At 48.2% G+C, this 11456-nt stretch overlaps 1 protein-coding gene across 1 annotated transcript; it reads left to right on the plus strand.

The window, feature by feature from the left end:
• Positions 1-2708: 2708 nt before the first annotated feature.
• On the plus strand, positions 2709-4080 carry LOC146822511 (uncharacterized). Its single transcript, XM_085613629.1, has one exon. It carries the CDS (start codon positions 2722-2724, stop codon positions 3859-3861), a length of 1140 nt encoding a protein of 379 aa, XP_085469755.1. The 5' UTR covers positions 2709-2721; the 3' UTR covers positions 3862-4080.
• The last annotated feature ends 7376 nt before the right edge of the window (positions 4081-11456 follow it).

An 11456-nucleotide genomic window follows, 5' to 3' on the forward strand; every position in this document is an offset into this window, starting at 1 on the left:
ATTCATCGTCTGAGGGTGCGTGCACCATCGTCGGGGTTGGAGGGGTTGGTCGGTGGGTTGAGTGTGAGGTTTGTCAGTAGTTGTACTTCAGTGATTTTGCCCCAGCAGCGACGGGGGATCTGTAGGGTGCGGTGATGTGCGACGGGTTTCCGAAAGGTGAAGTGGATGCAGTGGTGGTCGGTCCAGGTGGGTTCGGAGACGTGGCTGAAGGAGACGTGGCGGCTTGAGGAGAAGATGGCATAGAGCGTGTGTCCGGCGATGTGGGTCGGCGTCGTGACGAGCTGTTCCAGTCTGAGGTTGGCGAGGTTGTCTATCAGGGTGGAAGAGTTGCTGTCGTTGTTCTCCAGATGGAAGTTCATGTCTCCGAGGAGGATGTAGTCGGTGAAGGTCAGTGCGTGCGTGCTGATGAAGTCGGCGATGGCGTCGCAGAATTGTGGTCGGTGTCCGTGTGGTCTGTAGACGAGGGTGCCTCTTAAGGTGGTCTTGGGGTCCGTGTGGATCTGGAAGTGCATGTGTTCGGCGGTGCTGAGAGTGTCGTCGGTGTTTGTTGAGACCTGATGGTCTTCTTGTGGACGATGGCGATTCCTCCTCCGACTCCGTTGGTGCGGTCTCTGCGGGCGATCTTGTGTCCGTCGGGGATGGCTATGGCGATGCCTGAAGAGGAGGCTTCGTTCATCCAGGTCTCGGTCAGGAAGGCGACGTCTGGTGATGCGGTGTCGAGTAGGTCCCAGAGCTCGACGGCTTATTTGCGTGCGGAGCGAGTGTTGATCAGGATGCATCGGAGCTGGTTGTGTTCTGTCGTGGCGGGTGTCTCTGCGTCTTCGATGCAGGAGAAGCTGCAGTTCTGGCAGGCGAAGGGACCGTGGGTGCACTTCGGGGTTGCCCTGCAGCAGGTGAGGGTCCGTCCTGGGTTGAGAGCGATAAGGGTGCTGACGTCGTATCGGAGGCGGTCTTTATGGCTGGTGTGGGGGCCAGGGGTTCTGGCACTGGGCGAGGTCCTGGCGCGGACGGACGCAGACGGGCTTGCCTTAGGCGTGCCAGCGGCGCGGCCGCACCACGGTCGCCATTTTAAGGCGAGGCGGGAGGGAGGAGCAGCTGGGAGGCGGGTGGCAGGGGGCAGCGGGCAGCGAATGGGCGTGGGGCCGCAGGGGCAGCAGCGGCGGGAACTGCGAAGAATGGGCACAGAGGAACAAAAGGCAAAATGGTCACACAAGAAAGGGGAAACAAAATAAAATGGTCAGTGGGGCACAGAGGATCACGGAGGAACAAGGAACAAAAGTAAACAGGTTACTCAAGAAGGGGAAAAAGAAAAATGGTCAGTGGGGCACAGAGGATCACAGGGCACAAAAGACACTAAGAGCGCTGGTGGAGCTGCAGCGGGGTGGGAGCGACCTACCTGGCAAGGTCGAGGGTCGCTCCTTTGGCCTGTGGATCTCCTTCCTCATCAGGGTAACAGGCTCTGTTTAGCTGAAAGTTCAGTCTTCCTATGCCAAAGTCAGTGATGTTAGCAACATGAGTAGCCCATAGCAGCGCAAACCAGGCTCTGCAGGAGCCCATATGTGAAAATGGCAGAGGAATAAAAGGCGTTCCTCCCTTTTTCTGATGAGCTGGCATCATTCCACACACCCAACAGTTGATAATGTTCGTAGCATTATGAGTGTGATGCAACATTTGAATGAACGTATTGTTGAGATAAGACTATCTATGTTTCTGCTCATGATAAGGGAGGGTGAAGTAGTGGTGCTCAATCAGGCAGGAGTAGTAGCAGTCAGTAGATATCGAGCAGGAGCTACTCCCTCTACAACCCATGTTATTGTAGCAATGATGATAACAATGGAAGTAAGCTCAATGATAAACACAATCTTTCGATCACAAACTCTTGCAGCAGTCGATGTCTTCAACATAGGCATGTTTATCTCGACGTTGAACAACAAAATAGATGGAACCCTAAAGTCCTGGGCAGCCATTGGTTTCTTCACTGAGTTTGAGACGAGTATCCCTATCGGGAACTCCGGATATAGATTACAATATGAAGTAATTGAGATATCATTGAGGGCGCTACTGACAGAGTGCTCTATGAAGTAATTGAGGTGTGGAGTGAAACGGAGCTTAAAGTAACTGAGGTATAGATTGTGACTGAACTCCTGACACATATTACAATATGAAGTTTAGAAGAATGAGGTAGGAGAGAGCTCGTTCAGAGACTACAGTATCAAGTACTTGATAGTGAGGTCCCAAGATTACAGTATGAAGGAGTTTAAGTATTTAAGTATGGGGTGAGAGGTGCTCCCGACACAAAATATAGTATGAAGTATTCACAAGTATGGGAGCGAGGTGGAGCTCTTTTCAAACTTACAGTGCCACGTTTGTGACATACAGGAATGAGAGGAAGCTCCTGACACAGCTCACTGTGTGAAGTAATTGAGGATGTAGCCCTACTGACGCTTGCCAGTGCTTGTTTCTGTACTTTACTTAGTGGAGCTGTGCTTTGTTTGTTGCACTATCTAATGAGGTTTGCATTGTGGCAACCAGCAATGCAAGTGAAGGCCAGTTTACCTCACAAAGCACCCTTGCTGATGTCGGCAATTAAAGCCATGGTGCTTATTGTAGGTTAGTGGTCTAATGATGTGGACAATGCCCGACTGAAACCTGTCTGAGGTCGATAGTTCATTAATGGTAACTAGAATCTGTTTTTTGCTCCCAGCAAATAGGGGTGCCGAGATGGAAGCCAAGGATATGAAGACAGCCAAAGACCTACTGTTGGATAAGATGCAGACAGAGCAGGGTCCAGGATCTAAGCACACCAGTGATCCTGGAGAGAGAAGCCATACAGGCTCTTCTGAGCAGTCATCCTCTGTCATTGACAACGGAACCGCGATAAAGCTCTTCAATCCAGAGACCGAGCAGTCACAAGATGACCCAGTGGACTGTTCAGCATACATAGACCTCTTTCCGTCACAGGCACAATCTGGCAGAGACCATGGGGTTTATGGAGCTGAATCCCTGTACAAGTGCCTGGAGAGCGAGAAGGCATTCAGCAAGAATTCAAATCTCCTGCGTCACCAACGTATCCACACAGGGGAGAGGCCCTATGAGTGCACTGAATGTGAAAGGAACTTTCTGCACAAGTGCTCCCTAATCCAGCACATTCAGCTTCACACGGGTGAGAGGCCATACAAGTGCACACAGTGTGAGAAGAGCTTCCGGATGAACTCCGCTCTTGTGTATCATCTCACCACACACCGGGAGGAGAAGCTGTTTAAATGCACTGAGTGCGAGAAGACGTTCACACTGAAGTCTACGCTGGTGAATCACTTGAGGGTGCACTCGGGGGAGCGTCCCTTCAAGTGCACTGATTGTGAGAAGTGCTTCAAAAACGACAAGAACTTACAGAAGCATCAACGCACACACACTGGAGAGCGGCCATACACCTGCCCCATCTGCCCAAAGAGCTTCAGCAACTTCTACAACCAGCAGAGACACCAGAAGACGCACACAGCGGAGAAGCCTTTCCGATGCCCTCAGTGTGCCAGGGTCTTCAGTGAGAGTTCCAGTCTTATCAAGCATCAACAGATGCACAAGTACGATAGAAAGCAGAAGTATAACTGCGCTGAGTGTGAGAGGACTTTTACCTTCAACTGCAAACTGCTCCAGCACATGATAACACACACAGGTGAGCGTCCGTTCAAGTGCACAATATGTGACAAGGCCTTTGGACACAACTCCTCCCTCACCCAGCACCAAAGAATTCACTCTGGAGAGAAACCCTACCAGTGCAACGTGTGTGAGAAATCCTTTCGGACCAGCTCCACCCTGCTCAGACACAGCCGGAAACACACCGGGGATAAACCCGACAAGTGATACAATGCAAGAAGTGTTTCAACCACCGGAAGCTGCTGCTTGTACACCTAGCAACACACAACACCTAGAAATGTCATGTGTCTTGCCACGAACAGTAGACTCTGGTGTATCACATACTGAAAGGCACGTTATGATTGTGATATCCTAAGGGGAAGTCCACTTGCACGTGAAGGACTCACCCACAGACCTGGAGGAAGCTTTGCACATGTTTTACCTGATGCTGCCTGCAGACAGAAGTGCTGTCCAGGTGTTCAGATGCCTACTGAGGGCACCCTCTGGCCACAGATACTGAGTTTAAGTTGTATTTGTTCTTGACTCGGAATGTAAAGGAAGAGATCACCTGCTTCATTGCCCATTTGGTCGGAGGCACTCTGACTAAGGAATCAATGGACCATAGGGAGTTCCCTGTCTCTAGGCGCTATCTGTGAGAGGCAGTTCGCAGAGACATGTACTGATCAGCCTTTCTTTCTATACCTTGCCTCTTCCACACGCCTTTGACTTTGTTTATTGAGCAGTGGGTCAGTGTTTGCTGAACACGGCCGCATATGGCTGTGCATGTAGAAGCCTTTTAATCACGGAGAGGAGAGGGGTACTCAACATCAGTCTGCCTCCCTGCCAATAACACATTATATTCAAGGACTGATGTTCAGCATAGAACGTGTGCCTATCTACTACCAAGGGCCCCGCTCAGTTGACGCAATGCCTCACCCACTTGCCGTGGCACGCTTCCTCACCAGGCATGCCTCAATACCCTTTGTGCATATTTTCTAAGCAAGTGTAGAGCTCAGTTGTCCCTTAAGAGCCCAAGATTATATTTAGGGATCTGGATCAACGGTCCTAAAACGTTTAAAACTGTTTGTAAAGGATACCCATTCCCATTTTATTTATTTGTGGGTTTCTATGTCAGGATAAAAAATTGAACAAGATGCATGGTCGCAGGGCACTAATCACCCTGCCATCCATAGGTTTGTGTCTACATGTTTTGGCCCCTGTTAAATGCCCCTGTGGGTCGACTACATTCTTCAGGACATCGAGATCCCTACTCAGTTCGTGCTGTGGTATCGATGTGCACATAAGTCATTAGGTTATGTTAGTAACACAAAAATAAATGTAAAGTACTCGCAGTTTTATCAACATTGGAGAATTACTCTGCAGTGGAAACATAAACAATGTCAATGGAGAGTATGGGAAACCCACATAAAATGGATTGCGTAGTATGCTTAGTTATTATGTTAGTAGAAATTAAAAATTGTGAATCACTGCACACAAAGGTGAGGCACACAAAGGGAATAGACAAGTCTCATAGTCAGGGAACTGCCTATTTCACTTTACCCAGTCTTTTGTTTTTCAAGGTGCTCCTAATCTGGGGTGACGCAGGAGCATCGCCTTGCAGTCAAACACTATATAGAAAACATATGAAGGAAAATGTTAGGTGTGCAAAGTTATCACTCTCATTCGTCTGAAGTAACCTAATAGACTGAGGAAATCAGAAATATTATCTGTCCATGCAAATGTTTAAAAATGAGGGAATCACTTTGGGTTAAAGTACAAAATTAATTTACCATGAATCTTCCCAGGCATAACGAGTTGGAAAAGGAAAATGTTACTTACCCTATAAGCATCTGTTTGTGGCATGTAGTGCTGTAGATTAGCATGCTGTTCATACTCTCCTGCCTGCCAGTGTTGGGCTTGGACATGTGTAACCCACCTATTGCTGGTAATGCACATCAGCTCTTTTGTGAGATCCTTCTTCTGCACAGCAGGTGAGGATGTAATTGGAGCTTGGAGCTACAGAAGACGATGACCATGTGAAGAATGAAGAAAGGCATCTGCAACAACCAAAGGCTACCAGGGAAGAGGGATGGTGCATGTAAATTTACAGCACTACACGCCACAAACAGATGCTTGCAGGATAAGTAACATTTTCCTTGCACAGACTGTAAAGCAGTTCTTCCCAAAGCAGTGGCTAGCCGGAAGATGTTGCAGAGGACTGAAAAAGTATACGTAGTACAGCCTGGCCAATGTTGGCTTGTTGGGGTGCTCTCACATCCACACAATAATGCTTGGTGGAATTTTGAGGAGTAGAACAGGTAGCTGCCTTGCAGATTTTAGACATACAGATGTTACATTAGAAAGCCGTTTAGGCCCCCTTTTTGCAGGTAGGGTGGGGTCTGGGTGGGAAAGGCAAGGTTTTTTTTTACCTTTGGCTTAACAGGTCGGGATACATTTGACCAACCACTGTGCTGTACCCACTTTAAAGAGAGTTGCTTGATACCTTTTAAATAAGTTAGACAAGTAAAGCATTTAAATTGGTCAATTCATAAAACGTATTTCAAAAACATTGGAACGCATATCAAATGATGTGGGAACACAGATTAAAGCAGCACAGCTAATAGTAAATGTTTGCAAGAGCCCCTTCTTTTATATCAATTAAAGCATAAATCAATATAATAAAGGAACTATTCGCTCTGGGGTTCACATGGAAAGGAACTATTCCCTCTGGGGTTTACACGGATAGGAACTAATTCTTCAGGGGTAAAACTCCAAATGGAATTATAGGAAAGCTTCTATTGCAATCTTTGCTGGACACTGACAAGAAAACTTAAACCCTTCTGTTGGTTTTACCCCTCACGCTCCAGAATCCACTAGAATAGACGCCGGCATACTTAAATATCTGCTTAATCAGCAGTTCAAAGTATGGAGGGGAGTAGTACGAGAAAAGCATTTACTTTCACACTTATTCTGCTTTTTCTGTTTAAGAAATGCTGCAGGGGCCCCATCATATTGATCTGTTGCTACTTTTGGGTTTCATCCATACAGATCAAAAGAAGCTTGGCTTTTTAGTGAAAGTATGAAGACTATAACGTCAAAGATTTTAGATAATATTAAAAAACAAGAGGGAATCGTTATAGAGTCTGTATCTGGTCTTTAAATATGTGAACACCACAGGCTGCTGCTTGGAGAATCCAAGTGACAGAAGAACAGTAAGAAAAGGCCCCGATATCTGATCCTAAACTAGCCTTGAGCAGAGAATCCAAGAGACAGAAGGACAGTAAAGAAAGGGGCCCGATATCTGATCCTTAAACTAGCCTTGAGCAGGGAATCCAAGAGACAGAAGAATAGTAAAGAAAGGGCCCGATATCTGATCCTTAAACTAGAACAGTAAAGAAAGGGCCCCAATATCTGATCCTTAAACTAGCCTTGAGCAGAGAATCCAAGAGACAGATGAACAGTAAAGAAAGGGCCCCGATATCTAATCCTAAACTAGCCTTGAGCAGAGAATCCAAGAGACAGAAGAACAGTAAAGAAAGGGCCCCCGATATCTGATCCTTAAACTAGAACAGTAAAGAAAGGGCCCCGATATCTGATCCTTAAACTAGCCTTGAGCAGCGAATACAAGAGACAGAAGAACAGTAAAGAAAGGACCCCGATATCTGATCCTAAACTAGCCTTGAGCAGAGATTCCAAGAGACAGAAGAACAGTAAAGAAAGAGCCCCCGATATCTGATCCTTAAACTAGAACAGTAAAGAAAGGGCCCCGATATCTGATCCTTAAACTAGCCTTGAGCAGCGAATACAAGAGACAGAAGAAGACAGAAGAACAGTAAAGAAAGGGCCCCGATATCTGATCCTTAAACTAGCCTTGTGCAGAGAATCCAAGAGACAGAAGAACTGTAAAGAAAGGGCCCCGATATCTGATCCTTAAACTAGCCTTGAGGAGAGAATCCAAGAGACAGAAGAACAGTAAAGAAAGGGCCCTGATATCTGATCCTTTTACTAGCCTTGAGCTGTAATTGTAATTGTAATCAGTCTTCTATAGCGCGTAGGTACCCTCGGGCATCCCAGCGCTTATTCAGACACACCCTGGCCAAGACCTCATCAGACACATCACAGAGGAAATAAGTAGGATTTCAACAGCTTCCGGAAGCGAAGAGTGCCAATTTCTGAACGCAGCTCCAGCGGGAGCGCGTTCCAAAGGGTGGCTGTGTGGACCGCAATCTTCTGCCACCCGTACGGGCCTTACACACCCTAGGAACCTGGAGTAGGAATTTCTGGTCGGAGCGCAAGGCTCTGGAGGCTTTATAGGGCACCACTAACCTCCTTAGAATAGGGGGGCCTTTACCCTGCAGGATTTTGTGTGCTAAGCAGAGAGACTTGAACTTGACCCTCTACCGCACAGGGAGCCAGTGCAAGGTCTTCAAGGCTGGTCTAGCCGACTGTCTCCTAGGCACGTTGGTCAGTAACCTGGCCGCGGCGTTTGTACTTGCTGGAGCTTCCTCAACGTTGCTTCCGGGGCGCCAAGGAAGATCGCATTACAATAATCTAGCCTTGATATAATCAACCCCTGAATGAGGAACTTCCTTGAGGTGGGAGGAAGAAGGGGCAGGACTTTGCGGGCAGAGCGAAGAAGCCCAAAGCCCAAAGCAAATCCCTGACGTTTTCTTCACCTGGGTCTTAAAAGAAGGATCCTGCTCCAACCAGACTCCCAAGCTCTTGATCTCCTGCTTGGGGCAGGGGAGATCCCCCAGGCAGCTAGGCCAGCTAGACAGAGGGAGTGAGGGAGCCTTATGCCCCAGCAAAATAATTTCGGTTTTTGAACCGTTCAGTTTTCAGCGCTGATTCGCACATCCAGGTATACACCTGGGACATGCATTGATGCAGTACATCCGGATTCTTCACCAATTGGGAAAGAGCCACCACCAGCTGAGTATCATCGGCGTAGCTGACGATTTTTATCCCAAATGGCAACACCACATCCTCCAGGGGGGCCATGTACACATTAAACAATGTGGGGCTCAAAGAGGAGCCTTGTGGCACCCCACACTGGAGGGGGATTGGTGAAGACCGCTCGCTGCCCTCCCAGACCTGATAAGTCCGGCCAGTAAGGAAAGAGCGAAGCCACTGCAGCGCCACGCCTCTCACCCCCGCATTAGACAGCTGTTGGATCAACACTTGGTGGTTAACAGTGTCGAATGCTGCACTGAGGTCCAGGAGGATCACTGCCACTGACCCTCCTGAATCCAGAATGCTTCTTGCTTCGTCCACAACTGCCAATAGGGCGGTGTCGGTGCCATGACCCGGTCGAAAGCCGGTTTGAGTCTCTCGTAGCAGACCGTTGGACTCAAGAAAGCCGGACAGTTGATGGTTAACCAGCCTTTCTGCGATCTTACCAAGTCCCGGCAGCAGAGAGATGGGCCTGAAGTTTGCCAAGTCCGATGGATCCAGACTAGGTTTTTTCAGGAGAGCCTTTACAACAGCTTTTCCAGCCTGGTGGCACCACACCCTGAGTAAGGGATATATTGATGAGGTTCATGACCGGGGCCGCGATGACAGATGCCACCTGTTTCAGAAACCTCATCGGGGCAGGGTCCCCTGGAGAGCCGCTCTTCATAGAGCTAAGCTCCTTTATGACTTCCGACTCTGATATCGGGTCAAACGAATCCAGTAGAGCATGTACTACTCTTCCTTGGCTCACTGAGTCAGTGCTCTGTGAAGCCCGAGGTAACAGAGATAAAATATTCTCTATTTTCAGATGGAAGTAGTCCGCGAGTTCCCTGCACTTCTCAGCGGGATTATCATGGGTGACTGGTGGCTCAGGGACTTTGAGAAGCTCCTTAACCACTTTAAAGGTCTCTCTAGAAGAGTTGGACGCGTTCTTTATTTTTTCCTCAAAAAATTGGGCCTTAGCACCGCGCAGGACATTTTTGTACATCCTAATTGCTGCGCGATATTCCTCCCGACTGGCCACCCCCCAGTCCCTTCTCCAGGTCCTCTCCAGCTTCTTGCATCCTCTCCTCAGGGTTCGCAATTCTGGTGTGTACCATGGGGCCGAGCCCGTTCTATTCCCCCTCTTAGCCACTCTCTTTTTCGGCAAAATGGATCTAAAGAGTTGGTCACCCACTGATCGAAAACCAAATCGGCCATTGCCGGGTCAGCGGCCAAGGGAGGGCATGAACTCTCAAGCTGCGCAGTCCAACTTTCAACTGAGAGTTTAGACCATGCCCTTTCCAAGGAATAGACTCTAGGGGACAGAACGGACCTTGGGTCACATTGCAGGGTCATAGGTATCTAGAAATGATCCGACCATGGTAAGGGACAGGCGGACAGAACCTCTAGGTGCAGGATGTTTGCAAAGATAGGATCGAGAAGGTGACCCTTAATGTGAGAGGTACCTAGATTGCTTAAGTTCAGGTTGTATGCTTTCAAGTCACAACACAAATCTGCAGCTATTACGTCTGAAGGCTCATTAAAATGGAAATTTAAATCCCCCAGCACCATAAAGTTGGTGGTAGAGGAGGCCAGCAGCGTGACTGTTTCCATAAGGGAGCTAATGAAGCCACCCAGGGCCCCTGGAGGTCGATATATCAGCACACCTGAAACTGTGACGGTAGGGGAGGTCCGCAGGGAGAACTGACAGCTTTCACAATCCTGTGTCTCACTGTTCTGAGCCCTGCACACAAACACATCTCTATATATGATGGCTATGCCTCCCCCTCGGCCCAGGGGTCTATCCAGATTGTATATAAGAAAACCTGGGGGGAGGGCGCGAACCATGTCCGCACCTGAACTGGCCGTAATCCAGGTTTCTGTCAAAAACAAAATGTCCAAGTCATGGTCCTGTATCAGGAAGTTGATCTCTAGCGCATGGCAGGGCAGAGATCTACAATTTAACAGGACCATTGACAGAGTGTTCTTGCCCCTGTCAGCTTGTATCACCTTACAGCTCCTACATGCAGTAAAGGGTTTAACTCCCTTGTGAATGTACTTACATGCTACATTTTTAGGGGCGCGCAGCGACATAATTTCCTCCCGAGAATATTTCAGTCGCTTTTCTGTAGTAAGCGCCAAGGATCCTTTCCTCTGGCGCTCATCCGGCGCGCCGCTGCGCGCGATCGCTGCACGCTTGCATAGTGATGAGCCTAAATAGGGTGTGGCTGAAGGGACTGGCAAAGACTAGACCGCTGACACACAGAGCGTGGTGTCAGCGTCTACACCCAAAATGGCGGGCGGGCGTCGAAGGAATCACCGAAGTGGTGAGAAAAGCTTCAAAAAAGCTTCTAAGGTACAAAAGTGCGAGGCTGGGGGGGGCGAGGGGTCTCACAATGTAATAAGGAGCACAAATATAAAATTATACACAGTATAACACCACAATCCTATCTGCCAAAAAACAATTAAAATGCAATTTAAAAAGGAGCTAGTCTCCAGTAGTGTGCAAGGCAAGGTATTAGCAGCAGAATGATCTAAATCAGCTGAGCTGAGAATCCAACAGACAGAAGAACAGTAAAGCAAGGGCCCCGATATCTAATCCTTTTACTAACCTTGAGCTGAGAATCCAAGAGACAAAAGAACAGTAAGAAAGAAAGGGCCCCAGTATCTGATCCTTAAACTAGTTTTGATCTGAGAATCCAACAGACAAAAGAACAGTAAGAAAGGGCCCCGATATCTGATACTTAAACTAGCCTTGTGCAGAGAATCCAAGGGACAGAAGAACAGTAAAGAAAGGGTCCCGATATCTGGTCCTTTAACTAGCCTTAAGCAGAGAATCCAAGAGACAGAAGAACAGTAAAGAAATAGCCCCGATATCTGATCCTTAA

Source organism: Triturus cristatus, chromosome 6, assembly GCF_964204655.1.
Source record: "Triturus cristatus chromosome 6, aTriCri1.1, whole genome shotgun sequence".
Lineage (NCBI taxonomy): Eukaryota > Metazoa > Chordata > Amphibia > Caudata > Salamandridae > Triturus > Triturus cristatus.